General features: G+C 40.3%; 1 protein-coding gene across 2 annotated transcripts in view; it reads right to left on the bottom strand.

The window, feature by feature from the left end:
• Window positions 1-1,040: 1,040 nt before the first annotated feature.
• The window catches only part of POLR3B (RNA polymerase III subunit B), a 136,524-nt gene continuing 113,635 nt past the window's right edge, over window positions 1,041-23,929 (bottom strand). For both annotated transcript variants that reach the window (XM_050748622.1, XM_050748623.1), the window contains 5 exons: window positions 14,990-15,093; window positions 14,235-14,401; window positions 9,771-9,884; window positions 6,956-7,129; window positions 1,041-1,810 (listed from right to left, as the gene is read on the bottom strand). In XM_050748622.1, coding sequence (XP_050604579.1) covers window positions 1,681-1,810; window positions 6,956-7,129; window positions 9,771-9,884; window positions 14,235-14,401; window positions 14,990-15,093 — 689 coding nt within the window. In that variant the 3' untranslated portion in view covers window positions 1,041-1,680. The remainder of the gene's footprint in view (window positions 1,811-6,955; window positions 7,130-9,770; window positions 9,885-14,234; window positions 14,402-14,989; window positions 15,094-23,929) is intronic.

The following is a 23,929-nucleotide window of genomic DNA, read 5'->3' as shown; positions in this document are numbered from 1 at the left end:
TAGAAAACTCCTTTAAAAGCCCACAAAGTACAGTATGATTGTATATTTAATCCAGTACAATCCTTAATGCACCATCAATTTTGAGAACCATAAGCTAAGGTAAAAAAAGGAACTGGCATAGCAAAGATCTAGGCATTCAAACTCCTTTTTGAAATATCTGTTGAAATACACATTGAGACCAGGCGCAGTGGCTTACACTTGTGAACCCCGCACTTTGGGAGGCTGAGGTGGGTGGATCACCTGAGCCCAGGAGTTCAAGACCAGCCTGGGCAACACGCGAAACTCCGTCTCTACCAAAAATACAAAAATTAGCTGGGTGTGGTGGCATGTGCCTGTAGTCCCAACAACTTCGGAGGCTGAGGTGGGAGGATAGCCTGAGCCCGGGAGGTTGAGGCTGCAGTGAGCCGTGATCTTGCCACTGCACTCCAGCCTGGGTGACAGAGTGAGACCCTGTCTGAAAAGAAAAAAAATAAAAAAGATACCTATTGAGTCCCTGCCATGAGGGCTGAGGAAGGCCTGCTCGCCTGCAGTGTCCTTCATTCTGCTTTCACTGATACCTCTATGACTGCTGCACCTACGTGTGTTAGAGATTTTTTACTGTGAAGAAAACGAAGTGAGGCTGAGTTCTCAAGTCAACGACTAGCCTGGGTCCCTGGAACATCCCTCTTTTGAAACCCAGTACACATTAGCTTGGGATCTTTAAAGGCTTTGAAAAAGTCCTGTGGAATATTTACTTGGTTACCCCAGTTTCTCAACCTTAGTTTGACATAGAAGCTTGATTCTTCTTGGTATATGATACCTATTAATATTCTGTGGAACATCTTCAGTGTGACATGCTGGGAATGAAGCCTTAGGCCATTACTCAAAGCATTTCTGACTCTGATTTTACAAACAATTCTTAACACAAATGTTTGGCTTCAGGGCAGCAGTTGAAAACAAATTAGAAATGAGTAAGGAAGCCTGTCAGATTAAAAAGAAAATGGACAGCTAGCATCCTGGCAGGTTTGGAAGGGACAGAGTATGACAAAGCAGCCACGGGGTTAGATTCAGGTATTTAATGAATATTGTTGCATGGTACAATCATGGAGGTTCAAAATAATAGCAATTGAGTCCATAAGGGAAGATGACATTCTTGCTTGACAAGAATGTCATTATATTTCACCAAGACTAAAATTACAAAGTTTCGGTGTATAAAGGCAAGATTTAATTGTTGGGAAAATTTATCAGAGCCAGCCACAAAAGCCAGGCTGACCAAATCAAATGGATTCTTTACATCTTCCAAGTTTCCAGAAGAACCTTGAACATCGTTAGCCAGAAGATATGGTAAATTTGACCCCAGACATTCTCTTGAAGGAGTAAGGTCTTCTAATGAGTGAATGTCAAGACATCAGCACGTAAGTAATGGTTTATTTCTCCTGTAGGTCACATCCATCTGTGAATCAAGCTGCCTTGCAGTCCACATGGTCAGCATCTCTCCCATGGCTCAAGGTTCACTGATCAAGGTTGTTTAGCCAGTCTTGTAGTATATCAAAAGCCTCTCCATTTTTTCTGTTTGTTTGTTTTAGTGACAGAATACACAAGGGAATTCTTCACAGGAGGAGTAGTAGTCCTAAATCCCTTCTGCTTTCCATTGTATTGGATGTATTGCTTGTTCTCTTTAATAATCATTTTTTTCTATCCTCATTCATTGTACTTGGACAGTTTTAACCTGGGGATAATGTTCATAGACTGTAGCTCCTGGAAGAGCAGCTTGCAGGCATATGGAATACGGAGGGAAGACACGTGGCAGGATGACTTGCAGTAATGGCACCTGAAACCCAAGTCAGCAAGTGTTAGACAGCAACTCGGAAACAAAGGCCTTCACGTAGGAAGTGAAAACGGTCTCTATAAAGTTCTATTATCATTCTATCAAATTATCTTTCTGTTCCTAAGTGTTCAGTTGCACTGTCATATAAGTACATATGTGCCCAGAAAAAAAGAAACCTCCAAGGAAGCAAAAGAAAAAATGAAACAAACACCATTCCCTCCGGTGTTCAAAGCATGCAAGTTGAGTCAGTTGTTACCACACATCTAGCCCTTTCTCCTTAAAATGTAAAACATCTGCCTATATACTTGTTTTGAAAGAGCTCCAGAAATCTGAACCATTGGGAAATTTACCCAAATTTAATTTTTTTTTCATTGTTTAAGGAGTTTTAAACTAATTCAATCAATTTCCATGTATTTGATAAGCATCTACTATACTAGCAGTATATTATTCTAGGCAAGGTGCTCAACAATTATAACTTGGTTTCTGTCATTGAGATACATAAAGTCTGATGGAAAAGACAAAACTTCTGAATAGGACAGTGGTATTCAATCAAACGGTAATCAGGCTTGGTTATTTCTATGAGTGTTGGAAGGTACAACATGTTGTCCCTTGTGTGAAATTAAGAAATGTATGTATGTGTGTATGTGCATATATATTTCCACTTAACCCTAACAACAACAGCCCATGTTCCTAACCAATTTGCCTCATATTCCAATTAGGACTTTATTTTCTCTTCTTTCCGGAAGAGCTGGTAAACTGAACTTAGTTCTTAAATCAATGGCTACAACTGTAGAAGGGTCCCTGGGGAGAAAGTGATTTATTCTTTCAGGTTTCAGATCAAAATAGGACCTTACCCTACTCCTCAAGGGTCCGCAGCAGCCGGGACAGTAGGTATCCAGTACAAATCCTGACTCTTAACAGGTAGAAAACTAGGTCCTCACAGTTAACGAGGAGGAAAATGAATCCAAGAAGAGTAGCAACTGAGGCTTGGAAGACCTGGTGCTGACCAGGAACTGGAAGAGGATTCCTTAGTGAACAAAGGATTGGCCATTCTGGAGGGCAGTAAGACAGTGTGTGTAAAAATGTAAATGTGCATATTCTTTGATTCTGTAATCCCAAAAGTGACAAAGGGATGTGTACAAGAATGTTGACAGCCACACTATTTGTAACAGCAGAACGTGAGACTATGCAAATGTCCACTGGGACATTTACATAGAAGACTGTGAAGCCATCAGACCTGCTGTTGTGGATGCACATTTATTGAAATGGAAGGTGTCCAGGACAAACTGTGAAGTGAAAAAAGCAGTTTGTTAATCAGCATGGTCCCAAGGGGGCCCTCAAACAGGTTTTGTAAGTGTATGGAGCCCCCAAAATCATATGTAAAATTTTAATTTTTTTGTGTGTATATTTGTATCTTTCTCCTCTTATCAGAATCTTGAAAGAGTCACCAAAATGTTAATAGTGGTCATCTCTGGGTGGTGGGAATTAACGTGACTCGCTTTATATTTGTGGTAACTTTTGAATGTTTTACAATGAGCAGGGATCATTTTTGCAATCAGTAAAATAAAGCTTGTATTATTTTAGAAAAGAAAAGCAAGCACTGAGGCTGAGAATGTACATGCGGTGCTGGTAACTATGCAGACAGTCTCCTGAGGAGGAGAATGAGAGAAGACCAACCCTCACAAATGCACAATTGATGCTATGACGAGGCGACGCAGGGTGCTTAACCTGTATTTCATCCGTCGACAGTACAAATATAAACTTGGTGAGTTACTTTTTCTTAAAAGATTATTTAAATACCTATTTAATACATTCGAGTTTAAAAATTATCTTTTTAATGTGCTTGGGTGGATGTAATCTATCTAGGAATCATGTTCATGCTTTCATTAAATTGGGGAAATGGATTTAACGGGGGTAACTTTTCTCTTCTTCTCCTGACTAGTACATTACCCAATGACTCCAAGCTAATCTATTTTACATTTCCATATGTACTGATGCATATTCCAGAAAGCCCTTTAATCTTCTCTATTATTAAATATTTCTCCATCATTTAAAATGTTCCAGTGTGCATGTGTGTGTATAAAACCTGACCTTACCTTGTATCTGAACAATTTGCAAAGGTAGAAACTTGACCTGAACAACAATAAAATGAATGGATTTTTTTAGGGCAAAGGTAGCAAAAAGGGGAGGCTGTGGCTTCACGTGAGAAATGACTGTCCAGTGAAACATCCTCTATGAGCTAATTATCTTAACAGGGATTTTCTTTTTCCTGAAGTCTTCCTTTTGGACCTTGCTTTTGTGACTTATACCCTTAGTGTCTTCTGTAGAACAACAGTCGTGCTGTAAACATCTCCATAGCAATGCCTCACTAATGTGCAAATCCCTGACAAAAGGCCAGTTTCAAGGTTCCGAACTGCTCTAATTACCCAGCCTCCATTGTGCCGCTCATTAAAGAGCAACTTCCTCCAACGATGCCCATGCTCCCTCCCACTCAACCCAGCACACATGATCAGGTAATGATGGGAAAAATGACAGCATCATTATGCTCCTCGGCCAGAAAGCAGCACCCGAGGCGGCGGCTAGACTACTAGAATGGATTAGGATTTTTTTCTGTTGGCAACAAGGGTATAAGTAGGCCACTCAAAATCAGACATACGGTATATATTGAGGTCTGTTTAATTACAGTAAAGACCCTCAAAGTGTATAACCTGATTTAGTTCTCTTTCAAAGGATTTCAAATACAATGCACACTGAACACATACGCTTCAAAATCAGACACTGCCATCAGATGCTCTCTAAATGAGACAGAAATGAAGCAGGAAAGAAGATATACATTTAGCAGAATGATGTTGAGGATCAATCACTGCTTACAGGTCTTCTTGCTTACATTACCTTCCCTGGGTAACCAGTGGCGGAGGGGGGAAGGTTCTCAAAGTGCATAAGCGAATCGGGTTGACTGTTTTCTTTTTTCTTTGGGGGTAGGGAGAGGGAGGAAGAATGCAAGGGGGAGGAAGAGAAAAGGAAACTCTTTCTGAAGTTCCATGACCTCTATTTTTAATGACATGATTCTTCTGTACCATCCTTTCGAAGTAAATTATTTAAAAATGCTTGTGTCAAATTTGAAGATTTAAGCATAGTGGAACGAGGATTCAGGCATCTACCTATTACATGATTTCTTTTCTTTTTTTTCTTTTTGGTTGCACAGCCCAGACTATAAAAAGCAAGCTCAATATGCATTTCAAAAGACAAACAGACATCTCAGGACTGAAGCAAACCCTCATCTCATTCATATAAGGAACAGCTAGGCTTATCCTCGGAGTCATGTCACCTCTTCTCTGCAACCTTATGAAAGATGAACTGCAAATGGCCGCCTCTTCTGTTAGTTTTTAAAGTGAAATCATCTCTTCACGGACAAAGAGTCTTCTACACCAAAATCATGAAATAACTGGCTAAAAGGTTTTGACATTTATCTGGCAAGGGATACACTGTGTTCTAAGAAGCCCACTTGTTCAACTTGTGATTGGCTTTTTTCAACTTAGAAATTAGTAGCTCAGGATGGCAAGAAGTTGAGACTCTGTCTGGAAGGAAACTACGGTGGGGACTCAATGGGGAAACGGTGGCCCACAAATTCCTCAAATTCCAGCAATGAATGTAATTTGGGCCTAACTATATCTTGGGGATGGCCCCTATCTAGAGAAATGGCACTCCAGGGAGGGCAGGTGAGGGACAATGAGGGGGTGAGGCTGGAAGCTCTGTAGCTTCTGCCTTAGATCTTGTTGGACCTTGCCTCTGATTGAAAAGTTAAGTAAAGAACTCACTTTTGGCTGGGCGTGGTGGCTCATGCCTGTAAATCCCAGCACTGTGGGAGGGATCACTTGAGCCCAGGAGTTTGAGACAAGCTGGGCAACATGGTGAAACCCTGTCTCTACAAAACATACAAAAGTTAGTCAGGCGTGGTGGTGTGAGCCTGTAGTCCCAGCTACTCAGGGGACTGAGGTGAGAGGATCGCTTCAGTCTGGGAGGTTGAGGCTGCAGTGAGCCGAGATCACACCACCGCACTCCAGCCTGGGTGACAGTGAGACTCTCTGTCTCGAAACAAAACAAAACCAAAAACAAAATAAAAAACCCCTCGCCTCTGGGGAACTATGGATTCTCTTGCCCACAGGAGTGTTTTAGGAATAACCCTAAGCGAGCTTTTTGTTCTTCGGCAACAGAGTGGAATCATTACAAATAGGAAAGGTGGTGCAACTGCACAAAAACAAAAAAAAATCTAGTGTCATCTTTTAAGGTGACCTTTGTGTACCAAACTCTACACAGAAATTATAAACTTTACAAACAACATGATTTACTTATTGGCAATCCTACAAATGCAGGGTATCATTCAACCAGTATTCTTTCATGAAGCATCTACCAGGTCCCAGGCTGGAGAAATGAGGGTAAACATGACAGGATGCAATGAGAATAAAGTAGAAGATAAGCTCCTTGGGAGCAGCCATCATCTGTCTTGTTCACTGCTGCATTTCTGGGGCCTAGAACAGTGTCTGACACTTAGCAGATACTTACTAAATGTTTGCTGAATAAATTACTGAGACAGACCCGGTTTCTGCCCTCACAGAATCTACCGTACAAGTGTGAAGCAGCTAGCCTTGGCAGAGAGAGTACAGACAAGGGGGCAGGGTACCAGGTCGTCTTGGTCTTGGCTCTTGGCTCTGTCACCAATTTGCTGTAAGACCTGGGGCAGCATCCCTGGCTCTTTGGGTCAGAAGTTACAAATGAAAGCATTCAATGTAATCTTCCCTAAAGAGGTTTCTTTAACACACTGTGATTCTAACATCCAACAATGCATCTGCTAGAATTTTCACAGGCAAATAGTGTAATAAAAAGTACCTGAGATAATATTTAAAAGAAGATAAAGTTTGTACTCCTTGGGAGCTGAGCCTCTAGCTGTGTAGGAAGTAGATCACGATGCAGACAAATGAGACATGTACACAGAGTATCCCCAATGACAGGAATACATGCATGAGGGAGGGTATGTTAGTGATCACAGACAGAGGCTGGAGAATATGCGGATAGGATCCAGGGTCAATTCTTGAGCTGTGATTTAAGAGGCAAGAGGTGTGGTATGAGAGACATATGGTATCCACTTACCAGCCAGAATACCCCAGAAGTCCACACTGCCCACAGACATCAACCTCAAAGGCATCACTTGAAATCATTAGTCTCTCTAGCAAAAGCATACTGGCTCCATAACCGATTAAACAGTCACGTTCCATTTCCCCAAGACGCAAGCCACCATCACGAGACCGTCCTTCAGTGGGTTGCCTTTGAAACAAGTGATTAGACAAATGTGTTATTATTCTGCTAAACAAACAAAGAAGCAGCATCACATGCTGGCAGAGAGCACGAGGCTTTGGAGCAGGGCTCACCTGGATCCAAATCAGTAACTGGACAGTGACCTTGAACATGCTACTCAGCCTCATCTGTAAAAGCACATAAGCACACCTATCCCAAACAGCCTCAATTGAGAAAAAATACTGATGGTTGTTATGGTTAAATGAAATTAATATATAATTACATAATCTCATATGATATAATAACATATTAATATATAATCACAGAAAACACCATTACTATTACCATCACTATCATTATGATTAGAACTTAGCAGAGTTTTCAAATCAGGAAACAATGTCTTTGAGTATTTTCAAAGATGTCTCAGTATTCTATTATTTAAAAGCAGAAAAACTAAGCAGAACAGACTGGGGGGGAACCTGGATCCTCCAGTAGTTGTGGCCAGAGCTGTTAGCCTCTTGAATGGATTCCCTGTGGTTTGTGTATATGCTGGGCTTGAGAATACTTCAAAAGGTTCAGAATCCAGGACCCAGAGATGTAGGTAAAATCAGGGGGATCTGAACAATTTAGGTAACCCCATGTAGGTATGGATCACACAAATTATTTGGGGGAAAAAAAAGCAAGCTCCCTGGCAGGCTTCTTAAAGGTAATCTTTGAGCAGGGGTGACCATGCAACCCTTGTTTGCTGTATTCCATAGCATCCTTTAATCTTTGTTGTTGCTGCCATCTCCCAAAGAATTAAGAAGGTGAACACAGGGTATGCCAACACATACCAAAATTTTACGATTTTTAGAATTGTTGTGGTTTTAAGTTTCAATGTGAAATCAAAGAAGTTGTAGAATACTTGTTGAAAGGAAATATGCACATGAATAACTTACAAATAGGTCTAAATAAACACATTATAGTGGAAACTTCATAACTGAGCACATCGATACATTTTTATCTGCCAGTAGAAACACGTATGGGCAGTTGCTCCCTCCACCTGAGGTCAGTGAACAAGGTAAAGGTAGACAGACCACATGTGGACAGAATCCAATACTTGGATTTTAACCAACTAAGATAACTGACTACAGACAAATGCACTCGAGGCAGTCTTCATATGGAAGGCACAAAAGTAATACCTAAGTAATAACTTTTTCTACACAACAAAGCAAAATATAGGAAATAACTGCTTTGACATTTATGTTACTCTGAAATAGTTTTTGGATGTTGTAACTGAAATGGAAGTTTAGGAGGGGACAGCATTTAGGGGAGAAACACATCTAACCCAATGAGGGTCCCATTGCTGAAGTGATTATTGTCTTGAGAATCTCAACTTCTCTTCCCTCTTTGCAGTTTTAAGCCCACATGTGTCTATCATTTCAACAGAAATGTGCAAGTGCTCAGTTTTAAATGGTCAAGGAATTGAGTCATCTACACCTCTCCCTTGGTTTTAAAAAAAATAAAACCCCCAGCATGAGCTGCCTCATCCTTGCCCCCTCTCCACATTGTTACATCCAGGCTGTGCTCAGTGAAAGTGGGGAGGGAACCGGATGCTTGCCGATGCCACCTGTGGATGGGCATTGTATACATTCTGTATTCACACTCTCGACATTTACCGGCACCTGTTAAGTAGGTATATTGTCTCCACTTTAAATATGAGAAATGCTGAAGCTGAGCATTTCATCAGACTGTGGTCATCAGTGATCTGTTCAAGGCTTGTGATGGAACGAAAAGGTGGAGATGAGAGCATAGCCTTGTCCGTCTGACTCCAAGGCCTGGGTTCCCTCCCTTAGCCCAGGGTTCCTCAACCTTGGCACTGCTGACATACTGAGCTGGGTGACTCTTTGTTGTGAGGGGCTGTCCCTATAGCATCCCTGGCCTTTCCCTACTAGATGCCAGTAGCTACTTCCCCAACCCCAAGTTGGGACATATGAAAATGTTTCCAGATGTTGTTAAATGTCCCCTGGGAGGCAAAATCATCCCTGGCTGAGAACCACTGCCCTCGACTATGCATTTCCAACTGGAAAAAATAGCACTAAGAACATGTGAAACTTAGTAGCTGTAATTCTCTTTCCCAAGAAATTTATCCATTCATTAACACACAGACACTGTGCTTGGGATCGAGGGTATACCTGTACGGGGTGCAGGTGGCCCCTAACCTCCTCTAGCTTACTCAAATAAGTCTGCAAGTGGAGGTGCCTTATGTTTCAATAACATTAGTTTTTAAAAACTCCAATTGTGGTTTATGCTAACAAATAATGTATGCATGTGTCTTCTGTGTACACAGGGGCATATCAATGTGTGTGTGGGTATATACATACACATCTTCTTATATGAACCTTTATAAATAGGACCATATTTGCAGACATTTACACCGTAAATAGTTGTGTTAGGAGTCCACTGGCAAGACCTATGGTGGGTTTGCTCTTGCACTTGTGAAATATTTTTTAATTGGCTGCCACTTTTTCATGTTAATCATACATATATGATTTTCTTAAAGTCAAACTTGCCAAATTTTGACATCTCAGGAAAACAGAAACTTTGTTGAGTCTGCTTTTTGCCATATCTGGGAAATACAAGGTGGGCTTGACTGCATTATCAATTCTTTTTATAAGTACTTTTCTCTTACCTGGTAAGGACAGCTCGTGGGCCCCGGGCCCGGGCATGCATTTTATCCAGCACCATGTGTTTCAGCTTCTGATAGTACACGGGGCCAAAATATATGTATGCTTCTAAGGGCTCACTGAAAGAAAGATCAAGTGTTGTGGGTTAAGAAACTAAGTTTGGGCTAACAAGAGACAGCCTTTGGACCCATCACTGGCAGGTCCTTACTCATTTATGACTGACTGGATAAGAATGATTTTCAGTCTGTAGTGAATGAAAAGAATAGTTCTAAAAATATGAAAAGTACCATAGCTATATTCAAAGATAAATAGTTTTACAAAGAAATAGACACTTAAACAGGTTGGGAAACAGTGTGTATGGGATGATCCCTCCTTCAGGGTGACCTCCCTGGTCAGGCCACCATCCTTTCTTGCTTGGGCTGCCACAGACAATCTTCTACTTAATCTCCCTGCTTCCACTCTAATCCCTCAACAATCTATTCTTTGCATAAAAAGTCAGGGGACTCCTTCTAAAATGTAAATCACAATAGGTCATTCTTCTGTCCTCAACTCACCAATGGCTTCCTATCATACTCGGAATCTGTACTGCCAACATTCTATATTATGGCCCTATGGTGAGACATACTCCAGTTCCTGCACACCTCACTATTCCTATTCTCGTGTCCTGACACTCATGCTACTCCAGCAACACTGGCCTCTTCATTACTCCTCAAATGGAGCAAGCCTGTTCCTCTCTTAGAGCCTCTGTCTTACTGTTTCTTTTGCCTGAAACACTCTCCCACCAGGTACTCACATGGCTCTGTCAAACATTTCACCTGTTCAGAGAGACTTTCCCTGAACATCTAAAGAAGTTCTCCTCCCAACTGACATCACCACTCCGGCCCCATCTCAACCTGACCCTTTGGCGCACTTGCCCCTTTTGATACCGTGCTGTACAATTTATTATCTCTCAGATTATTGTCTGTCTTCCCCACAAGAAGTAACTCTGCAAGGATAAGCACTTTGTCTCCTTTGTCACGGTGGCTCCAGCACCTGTGACCCTGCCTGGCACACAACTCGTACTCAGTAAATGTCTATTACATAACTGATTCAATGAATCTTTAGAAAGGCTGTAATAAGAGTTTAAGAAGAGGGTGAATATACATGTACTTTGACAGAAGAAACTTTTCTCATTAGTCTGGAGCAAGAACAACCAGAGCACTGATGTCTTAAAAAAATTTTTTTAACTGCCTCAAACTTCCTTCTTCAAAGGCAAGGAAGCATCTACCATGTGCTACTTAATCCATACAATGATCCAGGGAGGAAGAACTGTCACCTCTATTTTGAAGATGAAGAAATGGACACAGACAGCCCGAGAGGTCAGGTAAGAGCTGGTGAGTGGTGCAGTGGGGATTCAAATCCAGGGCTCTCCCTGCGACACTGGTCTCATTTGGAACAAGTAAACTCTGGGCTACAGCATGATGTAAAAGCAGAAAAAGCAAAGGAAACAACAGACACAGCAGAGAGGCAAAGAAAAAGCTTGGCCCCTGCTTGCTCCATGTCCCTGATCACATTCTCAGCATCCTAAGCCAGGGCTTTTGCAGTCATCAGGCCATTCTGCTAACTTCAGCACAACCTGGTTCTTGGAAGACACAGAATAGAGTGGAAGGCACAATGGAGAGGGTATTAAGAGACCCTGTCCTTGTCTCAGTTTTGTCACACAGTAATTACATGACCTCTCTAGCTGAGCATTCTTAGTCGTACCAGGCGGTCAGAACAAGATTCTTTCCAGCTCTAACAGTGAATGATTCTATTCCTCAACGGTAGGGTTGCTCATGGTAGAATTTATGACACTCAGTTACCCAATGCTATTCCATCATCCATAGAGTAAAGCCATATGCAATTTTTCCTCCTACCTATGTTCAAGAATGAACAAAAGGCGAAAGCTGGTGGTGATATGTTTAAATGCCCTAGGGAATTTTTAACTAAACGGTGCTTCTCAGATTTTGTCACTGAAATAAATGGCAAAGAATGAAAACACTGGCTGGGGGCATAGGGGAAGGCAGTGTGGACTGGGATATAGACTAACCATTATCTATGGCAAGCAGGATATAACCCATCCAATTCTTTCAGTACAAATTATGTTCATGAAGGTCCACCAAATTGATCCTATGGTTTTGCACTTTCTGGTCAACATATGGCCAAAAATGTACCTTATTTCTGGGTGGAGATGTGAAGAGAAGGTTAATGAATTTAGCAATGACAACTATGTTTTCTGAAATGGTCACAATTATTTTATTGAACCATTTCTGAAATGGTCCATTGGTCTTTTCCTGTAATGTGATTTTCTATAACATCTCAGGAATGATACACCTAAGAAATCCATATTATTATAGTCTTAATAGGCAATTTTTAAAAGCACTCCAACCATTTCAATCACATCTGGAGAGTCTATTTGCAGCACTAAAATCAAGCGCTGTTCTTACACATGCTTCCATGCTGAGTGTCACTAGTGTTCAAGTGGTTTAAAACCTCAGGGCGCGGTGGCTCACGCCTGTAATCCCAGCACTTTGGGAGGCTGAGGTGGGTGGATCACTTGAGGTCAGGAGTTCAAGACCAGCCTGGCCAACTTGGCAAAACCTCGTCTCTACTCAAAATACAAAAAATTAGCCAGACATGGTGGTGCGTGCCTGTAGTCCCAACTACTTGGGAGGCTGAGGCAGGAGAATTGCTTGAACCCCTCGGGGAAGCAGAGGTTGCCGTGAGCCGAGACAACACCATTGCACTCCAGCCTGGGCAACAAGAGTGAAGCTCTATCTCAAAAAAACCCCCCAAAAAACAAAAAACAAAAAAAAACCCAAAACCAACCAAACAAAAAACAACACCTAGAAGAACACTATAAACACTAGGTCCTGGAGTTTTATCTGGCATAAAATACATAAGTGTGTATTAATTTAGGCAACTAATTTGATCCTTTAAAACCACGGGGATTCCAGCTTCAGAACCTTGTCATTCACGATCAGTGCAGGGATCTGCTTCTCACAGGTTAACACAACAGCTCCCAAGCCTGGTCGCCTGGCTCTATCTCCCCTCCACCCTCAACTCGGGCCGCCAGCACGGCCTCTTCACTGCACCGTAGCCAGGCTGGCCTCTTCCTGTTCCCTGAACTTACCAAGCTCTTTCCCTAGCAAAGTGTTAAACATAACTTTTCCTCTCCATTAAACACTCTTCGAAAGCCCTATCCTTATCACCCTTTATCTCTCAGCTGAAATATCACATCCAATTCCTCACAGGGGCCTTCTCACCCACTCTGTCTCCATTTTGGTGAGAGCTATATGTACTTGTATTTATTTGTCTGCATTCCTTTTTTCAATAAATCTTTATGGAGTGCCTGCCGTATGTCAGGCCCTGTGCTATGCCCTGGAAATAGAACAGTAAACAAAACAGACCAACCCTGCTTTCATGGAGGTTACGTTCTAGTTGGGGAGACAGGCAATAGTATTATTATGTAGTATATTTGAAAATGGTGAGTGCTACAGGGAAAATAAAGCAGCAAATGGGCAGTACGGGGTTATAGTTTTAAATTAGATGGTCACAGTAGGCCCTACTGAGAAGTTACCTTGTGTCTGTTATTTTTTAATGTCTAGTAACACACCTAAATGGTCAGCTCCATAGAACTGGGACCATGTCCACTATATTTATTGGTATATACTCAGTGCCTAGCACATATTAGGTAGGTGCTTAGGACATCTTTAGTGAACACATGCACAAATGTTAGGCCTCGGTCTACCTGTCAAAGCATTTATTATTCTGATACTCATCACATAAATCCAGGGAAAGTTCAAGAGTTAAAGGAAAACTTTGCATTATATGTAATTGATGTGTTCCTTAAAAGTAGGTATAGGGTAGAAATCATATTATGGTAAATTAAATCTTTTCTACTTTATTTTTTTTGAGACGAAGTCTCACTACATTGCCCAGGCTAGTCTCAAACTCCTGGGCGATCCACCTGCCTTGGCCTCCCAAAAATCTTTTCTACTTTCTAAATTATAATCTTACTAGTACAAACAGCACTCCACAATTGTTAGTTTTCTAAATTTACATTTTCTGGTATCCAGTTTCTTAAAAAAATAAAGCTTAAGGCATATAGCTTTAACGCTTACACCTTAAGGTGGGGTGTCCAATCTTTTGGCTTCCCTGGGACGTATTGGAAGAAGAACTGTCTTGGGCCACACATAAAATACACTAACACTAACGATAGCTGGTGAGCTAAAATTTTCTTTAAATCATGAAAAACTCTCATAATGTTTTTAAACAAAGTTTACGAATTTGTGTCAGACCACATTCAAAGCCGTCCTGGGCCACATGCCGCCCACGGGCTGTACAAGCTTGCCTGCAAGTATACTTAATAGAGTACACCTTAAAGCTTTGTCTCCCCTATCCTAGTAAAAGCATTCTTTTTCTTTAAAATAGCTCAATCGCATGCTTACCCTGTGATGCCTGATGTAACATAGTCTTTCCCCAAGTAGTTATAACCGTGGCGAACGAGGTCCTCACACACATCCTTCACTTTACTGCCTCCAAACGCAGTGCCGTAGTGGAATCTGCCGTCCAGCACACCGGCCTTGCCAGCCAGCAGCTCAATGAGCTTCCCCACCTGTGGGATGTGAACAAATTAAGTGAGCACCTCCCTGCGGCACAAGCACTCTCTCTGCTTATTTATCTCCAGCTTATTTCCCCACGACCACTATTAATAACAGTGATAAATTAACAGAAGCAGTATTTAAGCTTGACATGTGTGATCTAATTTTATGACTCTCAATACCCTATGAGATAGGTCCTATATTTCTTCATTTTACAGATGAAGAAACTGAAGTATGGGGAGGATAAGCAACTTGTCCAAGGCCACACAGCTGGTAAGAGGTGGAGCCAGGATCACCAAAAATAATCACTGAAAGGGAGATCCATTTAGGTTCAATACAAGGAGTTCTCTTCTGCTGAGGGGCAAATTCGTCACTCAGAAGACTCCACTCTCAAAGGGAGGTATAGACAAGCTCCTCATTCTTTCTGTACAGGAGAGTGGCCCAGAATCGTCAGGGGCTGGAAGCCTGTTTATCTGGCAAGGGGCAAAAGAGCTCTACCTGAAAAAACAGCTTCAGAGTCCTTGTCACCTCCATTCTAACTAAACTAACTGCCTGCTTCTTCCTTAAAGGCAGTGCCTCTGAAAAACCTACAGGTCACTGACCGTCATTCGTGATGGGAAGCCGTGTGGGTTCATGATGATATCCGGACAGATGCCAGAATCACAAAATGGCATGTCTTCCTGGGGGACAATCAAGCCACAAACACCTGGGGGAGAGAAGATTTCATGCCACATAAAGCAAATCGGCAGAAAGGAAGAATACAGTACTTAATTGGGATTTCCCTGCTGCTATTTCTATTTCCACTGCTCTAAAATCTTCCCCATGGCCTCTATCAAGAGTAACAAAAGCAATTTTCAACAATCCTGCTGGACAAACAGTTCAAAAACGACTCTCCTTGCGAAAGGCAGTGCAGCCTTTCTGTGCTGCTGGCATGGCACACAATGGTGCTGTCAGGCTGCCTGCCCACCCTCCTGTGCCACAGAGACTGAAGAACAGCGGCTTCACTGGACCCCAGGCCTGTGGCCATCCCCGAAGCTTTAAGTCAGCAGCAGTTTTGCTCCTCATCAGCTAGTTTGTGATCTGCGGGGTTCTGCACCCAAGTTAAACAAATCCAAGTTCTCCGACCCCAAACACAGAAATGACTGGATGAGGGGTGTGCTTACAATGTGGTTTTAAAAAACAGTGACAAGAAGTACCTGTGTGTGGCTGATGTGCTAACAGGTTTACCTCTATATAGGCTGCAGTGCTCTGGCTGGTTGGCTGATTTTTGCCAGGGCTTCCCTGGCTGAGTCTAAACTGCCCAAAGGAATTTTAATTCCTATAGCTTACAACCCATTAGGAAAGTGATCTTTGATTGAACTTGTAAAGTTGAACAAGAAAATTAAATGCCAAATCGTTCTTGGAAAAAAAAAGGTTAGAATTAGAAATGGAATTCTAAGAATGAAAACAACAAAACAAAAATCTACCAACTCTATGCACTACTAATATTCTCTTAAATTAATTCCCTTAATATCATTCTAACCTATAGGGGATTTTGTTGCTAAATAGTTTTTTATTCCTCTGATTTCTTTTTCTTGGGAAGAGGAGTAGGAATAGAATTTAGATTGTTAACTACAATCTTCATAATTTAGAATCAGAAAACTAGTGTACAGTGGCATTGGATTAAGAAAACAAACGCTTTTACATTTGTAGTAAAAGAAAAAATTCCTTTTCTCTGTGTGTAAAGTTATCCACTATCTGCCCCTATTGCAAAGAAACTGCTCTCAAATATTTCATTCAATTTGACTGTATGTAATTATTCAAACTATTTTAATAGTTTGTGATTTGTTATAATCACCAGGAGCTGAAGTCAAAAGAAAAAAGAATGCCATTTGCCTATGTAATACTGGTTATTAATATTCTGATTTCTTGTAGCTGCCCACAATATGGATATTAAGTTTGCGGAGTTGAATTCTAGAGCATGTAGTTAGTTTAAATTGGCTTTTGGGTTAAAATGGTATTGTTTATTATAAATATATGCTTTCCTACATGAAGAATAGAAACAATCATTCAGTTCACTTTATTTCAAATTCAGCTACAATGTGTTAGAATTTCAATCAAGCAGAGTGTGTGACCCTTCTTTCTTCCTTCCAAAAATCCATTTTATCCACACTGAAATTATCTGACAAAACCCTAGGGCTACTGGGAAATCTACTTTGAAAGAGATCAAATTGTAAATCTAGGTGCACCGACAACAACATTGTTCAGCAGTGAACAAAATGTTAAAAATGGCAATCCCTAAAGGGGCCGGTTCTGGGACCAGCTCAAGTGAGAATGGAATTTTGGCTGGTGAGGAGATGGAGGGTTCAGCTATACCCCTGAAAAAACCAAACCAAAGAGAAACCTCAGCACCCCTTAAGCAGCGGTTCGCAGGAGGAGGCCGGCGTCTGCTCAGGAGGAAGCTGCCTGTCCACCCTCCATCAAGAGAAGGTGGGAGTGAGAGCAGGAGGTGCAGAAACTGACCAAGGAAGCATGACGTACTTATATTGGGGGTGGGTAAGGAGAGGATGACTTACATTTTGTGTTTACAGTTTGAATTGACATATTTAATTAAGCAAATGCAACTTTATTATGTTATTAAAATGAAAAAAGTGCTCGTTCCACTGAAATGTGAATCTCTAATACCTTTGCTTGAAATCTGATTAATCATATTTAGTGCAGAGCTTCCTTCTGGGGAAGCTGTTTTCTTATCAGCCCTCTTCTGACATTTTGTTAAAAAAATACACATAAGTAGCTTTTGGATCTTTTTCCTTCTATTATAGGAACTGCTTTGGCAATATCTGCACCAAGGGCACCTGTAAGTCAAAAATTAAATCTTAGCTGACTTAAAATTACTTTAGGCCCTGAAAACCCTTTTATATGCCAAGATGGTTCCCATAGCAGACAGCCCTGTGTTGTTTGTTTTGTGTGAAAGTGAATGATAAAAGATCCATGAAATCGACACAGAAAGCCAGAACAGCAGAAAGAACTGAGGGCTCTCCATCATTGCGGCTTCTACCCTCTGCTGACTTGAGGAACAATGGAAGCTACACATCCAACTGCAGATCTAACACAGCTGTGCATTTCATTAGATGAAGAGCACTAGTGACACAAGTAAATAATTAACTTATTCTGGTCCGCTGACTGTGCTTATGAGACCAGTCATAGCTGACAGATTTTGATACAAGTTAACACAAAGAGACCATAATGAGCTTAGAAGTTAAAACAAAATATTTAGACAGAATTTGATGATCTCGAATCTCAAATTAGACAGATGATTTTTAAAAGTTTGTATTTTACTGAATTCATTAGGGGTAGAAAGAGAGTTCTCAATCTTAGAACCAGACTTTTCTTTTTCTAACAGTATTTCTCTGTTTCAGAATTATTCAAATCCTTAATCACAGCGGGAAGGTTTCTTTTCTTATTTTCAAATGAAAGATTAAAACTGTTTTCTCCAGGGACAGAGGCATAAAGTCCATTCCAATATTTAGAAGTCTTAAAAGTTATGGTCATTTTCCCTTAACACTGGTTTAAAATGTAAATGATATGCGGTGCGCTTCAGTGTGTTAACACTCCCCTGGATCCTTGAAAAGAGGATGGACTACAAATAAACCATATCTAATGGAAGCTGTTGTGAAACAATTACCAATTCATACCTTAAATGCTTACACAGCATTTCAGATTTTAAAATAAAATTTCATCCCCTGGCTCAAGCTGGTGTCTCAACCCCATTGTTTACAGCACAACCTCCTGGCAATAAAATGCAAATACAACAGTTTAACATGCTCAGGAACATTTAATGCACTCAGGAGGGCCGAATGGGAATTGGACCACAGACTACAGTATAGAACTTTTAACAAATGCAAATAGATAGTAAGAAAAAAAAATAGAATCACAGAAAGAGCAGAAAGGAACTGCCGATACCCCAATCAACAAAATATTCCATCACCATCCATCTTAATGTCTAGTTGTAAAGGGAAGAAATTTAGGGAGTCTAAATCTGACTGCCCATCCACTCAGGAGAGGCACTTCTGACATCCACTGTCACAGCTCTCTGTATCACACTGCAGACACTGCTGGCTCCTACACCAATTTGTTATTTCTATTTCCAAGGCTTCACAGAACAACACAGTAATCATTTAAGAATAGGTTTGCTCAGGAAAAGTCGAGTTAATCTCAGGAATCATTTGGTTGTCTTTAAAAATATTTCTTTTTTCTTTTCTTGGACAGGGTCTCACTCTCTTGCCCAGGCTAGAGTGCAGTGGGCAATCATGGCTCACTCAAGTGATCCTTCCACCTCAGCCTCCCTAGTAGCTGGGACTATCACATCCAGCTGTGTGCCACCATGTCCAGCTAATTTTTATTTTTATTTTTGTAGAGATGAGGTCTCACTATGTTGCCCAGGCTGGTCTCGAGTTCTTGGACTCAAGTCAAAGGGCTGGGATGAGAGGCATGAGCCACCAAGCCTGGCTTAAAAAGTATTCCTAATTCTAAACAGCAACTGACTTATTCAAAAGTCATTTTTGGCCTTTAAAAAATACTGGTTTTAGTGTACTGTCTCTGTGTAATGGACTACCTTAACTCAAACAGGAAAAAAAGAAAGGTAAGAAAAGAAAAAATAGTAAGAAAAATTAATGCATTCTAGTAGCATATGAAGACAGGAAAGCAAATGGCAACTGCAGAAGACAACTGTAATGCCATCTCTAATTCAAGAGATGTTTTTGATGTGACTTCAATGTGTTGAGACCTGATTAGTAAATTGTTTCAACTTTGTTGATGGCCAGTTCTCATTTTAATATCACAGTCTGCTTTAATTTTTACATTTTTATTTAGCAAGTCTATCTTCTAAGTGGAATCACACTTGAATTAAATTTACCTCTCTGAGGTTAATATATATTATTACTCTTCCTTTTCTGATTGAGGAAAGAGAAAAAGAATCATTTCCCTCAATTGCTGGGGAAGTAGAGATTCAGGGCCTCAACTCCAGACAGGCGGAGGTAGCTTATGTCGAGTCATCTGAGTGAATATTGAAAACTTCATAAACATATTGTATATATTTATACAATTCAGCTTGCCACTTTCTAATGCTCTAAATAATGTGAAGCACATCTGGCAGAATGGTCTGCTGAAATAATCCCAATCAAAGTCTAAATTACCTCCTTTTACATTCTGCAGATACTCAGCCGTTGGACAAGACTATTTATTCTGCACAGTTTTACACTCTTTACAATGAATGATGAAATGATGCTGTGGTTTTTCTCCATCAGTCACAGTGCAAGAAGAGAGCCGTGTTTAGTAAGGGATGAACACTCAACCAGTGCCCAGTATTAGTGAGCTTTATAAATGTGGGCGAAATGCCGTCTGTAAAGAATTCATCACCCCTTGGACTCTTAGACCTATGTAGAGCAGGCGATCGAGGAATTGGGTGACTTTAATTTGACTCAATGCTTTTCCACTGATGTGTTACCTTGGGGGTGTGGGGGAAGCACCACTTTCTGGTGAGCCTTAGTTGTTTGCTCTTTGTAACGGGAATAATTAGCACCTATCTCATGAGGCAATTGTGTTAGAAGAACAGATGAGCTAATGTCTGAGAGGTACTTTAAGGTCCTTAGAGAAAGGCTGCATCTAAATACAAGGAATTATTATTATATAAGAAACCTAATTACTCTCAGCAGGAAGCAAACTAGCAAAGCAAAGGAGACCAACTTAATGAATAGAAGGAGCAGTTGCAGTTGCACTAACTTTGGCTGGAGAGGCAGAAAAGCAGATGACTCCTTCCTGGGTTGCGCAGGTCATTTAACATCATCAAGACACTGTCTCCTGATAACTTTCACGAGACCTGGGGTTGCAGATATCTATTGGGGAATAGTTTACCGCTGATGAACATGGTAGTAAATGGGGCCAAAGAAGCAGTAGGAATGCTTTCAAGTTTGACTGTTCCTATGAAGAAATGGTTTGCTTTGAGTAAACTCATCTCAATGAGCCATTATACATTCAGAAATGAAATCTCTAAATCAAAATGTTAAGGCTAACACAGGTGGTTATTCCTTTCTTCCCCTCCCCTTTTCCAGCTATCGAATTAACCTCCTTTTATTTTTCACACCACCACCTTAAATAATCCCCAGAGGGAGGGGAGTAGACAAAAACTGTTGAATCATATTGGCTTTGTTCTGTTGTTGAATCATTTCCAGATCTATCACATCACTTGCCATATCCCGGTTGACATAATTTTAATTCGGCTCTTCCTTACATGTTAACAGATAAATAATGCATAAGAAAACTTGATTAGCTTTCTTATTAAAACATCACTCTAAATGAGAGGAGGCGCTAGAAGACAATACAGTTTTTACACGGCTTTCCCATGAGCAGTTGAATGGTTTGATGTGATAAATTTGCATAGTCTGAAGCGCACAAAGGGCTGATTAATTGAAACCCTTACAATGCTTTTGCAAGCAGCTATTGTAAAACAATAACCATAGGAACTTTACAAAATACACACGGCTGAATGTGTCAAGAGCTTAATAAAATGTGTTGAGGCTACACTATTTGGAAACAGAATTGGAGATTTTTATTCTGGGCCATAAAACACTAAATACCCTAATTTCAAAGCTTTAGTTGGATATTTACTGAAAGGTCAGAGGGTTACTGGCGAGCTACTGAAGACCAAAATTTGTTCCTAAAAAAGCCAATTCGATAAAGTCTTCTTATAATAAAGTATCTGTGTGGAAGAAGAAACCCTGATTTCTAACATTAAAGTAAGAGCTGCTGGAGTTTTGGTTTTGGACTGAAACTCTGATGGATCGTTTGGCATCATACACCTTATGATGGGGCTCATACTGTGAGCACTACCAGCCTCCTTCTCCCCTCCCACTTAGAAACTTCCATTCAAACAGGATCAAGCAAAGTAGAGAGCCAAAGCTATCCAGACTGTTTAAAGCTGTGGACTTGCAGAGAGGATTTTAGACAGGCTCAAGTACTACATGAGTACAAGGTATTATTATTATTCTTACTTTAAATCGGGTTCTTTTCACTTTCTCAGTTTTAGAAAGCATAATACAGAAAAAAGGACTAACAAATGAAGGTCTAGCAAAATCAAACTTTTAAGCCAAACCTTGTTTAACAGATAAACTTTCTCCTTGGCTTTTCTGTCACACATGAATTACCATTTTCTTACTTCCCACAGCCTCTTTATATCTACTGTAAAAGGATTCTTTAACGTGTTGGAAACTCGGAGCAGGTTTTCTTTTCTTCTAAGAAACATTCAATCAAAATCTTAATAAATTAATTCAGCAGGTTATTGAATAACTTATTAGGGCAAAATGGAAGCAAGTGACCTTATAATGGAACTTTTTTTGTATAAGAGAGGGTCAAAGATGAATCTTCCAAACGATTTTATCCATATACGCATAATCCTTATCAATCACAGATAGGCAGACTAAATCTTTAAGTGAAAAAACTATATTTTTATAAGACTAGACTTCTATTGTAAAACAAAAGTTGACTTCACTCCATTTAAACTAGTTGTCTGGTCCTTAAGGATTTAGGGAGCGTATGCCATTATCTCAGATTTGCAGTTATTAAAAAGCTTCTGTTTGCCAGGACAAACACTCTTGCTCAAATACAGTTTTTCCTCTTCTTAGGAGTACTGCTTGGTATTGCTGCCTGATGCTGTGATCCACAGGACCTTTGTTGGAGGTGCTAATCCTTTTTCACATGAGAGACTGAGAAATGTTCTTTCAGGAAAGTGATATATTGCTTTTTTTTTTCTCTCTCTCCACATCAAAGGAGTCCGCTTTTTCCTCCTTCATTGTGAATGGCAGCAAAAGAAGAGGAAATCTGGAAATATAATAATTTGGTTTGCCTGAACACTGAAATGGAACTTAACTTGAGAATTCCTTGGGCTGTCAGATAATTTGTGTTGAAGAATTTTTTTAAAAAGGAGTAGTCAATCTTCTAATAAATGCACTAATCACCAGAGAAAACAAGGTTCAACATAAAAATATTTGCCCTTGATGAGTTCCCTCCATTAGAATTTACAACACAGTTGAAGAGGCTTACATATGTTATTTTGATTTTAATAGTCTAATTCCAAACATAATTTAAATCGGCATATGTGAATGTCTCTTCCTATCTTTAACTCTATCTATAAAAATGATTAGAATATACAGCGACACACAGAACATTCCACACCCATGTTCAGCTCTCTTTTCCCTTTGGAACATCATTATGCCTCAACCAGATAAGTCATGACTTCACTCAAAAATACCTAGAAGTCTAGACCACTTGGGAAAGGAGCTTAAGACTTCAGGGTTTACATATTTCTCCCCAAATAAATTTAAAACAAAACTAAACTTTCCTGCTTTTGTAAATAAACAAACAACAAATTCACAACTTTGGTGTATAGAAGGTTATTACTAAATAATTTCATTTTGGATGGCATTTTGCATACTACTAAAGGATGAACGGCTCTAGAGATTCTTGATCAAAGGTCCAGCTCTTTTGGGGGGCGCCGACTCACTTATCATTTATCATTTATCATTTATCACTTATCATTTACTGATAAGATATATAACTGACCTCACAATGCCCAAAGGAAGGTTGTACTTCATTAAGATTCTTTGAAAGTGTCAGTAGAAGACTGTATTGAAATGCCTTCATCGAAAAAGTACACTGTGAATGAATCCTGCCTGCCTCTGAGCCCACAGTAGTCTATGTTAATTGTGACGCCACCTTCTTTACAAAATATGGTTCCTCATTACTTGGTTCTCTGCTTAGTCCTCCTCCACTTTTGAGGTTACAGAAGGTGATGCTGCTTATTGACTCTGTCACATCTGTAACTGATAAAACATTTTCACTTCTCCAGTGGGCCTTCTCTGACCAATTGCATTCAATCTTTGCTTATCATGCAGCACTGATGTTGATTCCCAGGTACTCAGAATTGACTCCCTTATTCCAGTTTACCCATGCATTCTGCCCCCTTCAGTCTTCTCCATGAGCTGTGATCACATGCAGCACATAACTACCACTGTTCCGCCTCCTCTTCATGTTTGTTTCATTTAGCTACTAATTATCCTACCACCTTTGAAGTGATCAGGCTTGAGCAGGACAGATGCACATGTTCTGTGAAACTAAACTTTCAAGTCTCCTTTAATTGTTAGAGAGGGTATCTGAAGAGACATTGGGCACAGAAATGTGATCTACACACAATTAATGTAAAAAAAAGAACGCCTAACGACAGCTTTGTTAAAGTAAACTTTTAAGAAAAGACAAAAATCAGACAATCTGCAGGGCCATGTTACTTTCTGAACACCCAGAACAATACATTTAATGCTGTAAATGGAGAGAGAAAAAGAATGTGCACAAAGGTATATTAAATCAAAATAATTTTAAAATTTTCTCATAGATGATACATATGCGTCAACTTGCAGGAGATGCTACAAAAGAAAAAACAGGATTTCCAAACAATTCTACATCTCAGGATTAAAAACTAAGTTCAACTAACCACTGCTTTTATTCTGGCATGT

This window comes from Macaca thibetana, chromosome 11, assembly GCF_024542745.1.
Source record: "Macaca thibetana thibetana isolate TM-01 chromosome 11, ASM2454274v1, whole genome shotgun sequence".
Lineage (NCBI taxonomy): Eukaryota > Metazoa > Chordata > Mammalia > Primates > Cercopithecidae > Macaca > Macaca thibetana.
The sequence above is the reverse complement of the archived record's forward strand: the minus strand, read 5'-3'. Positions and strand labels throughout refer to the sequence as shown.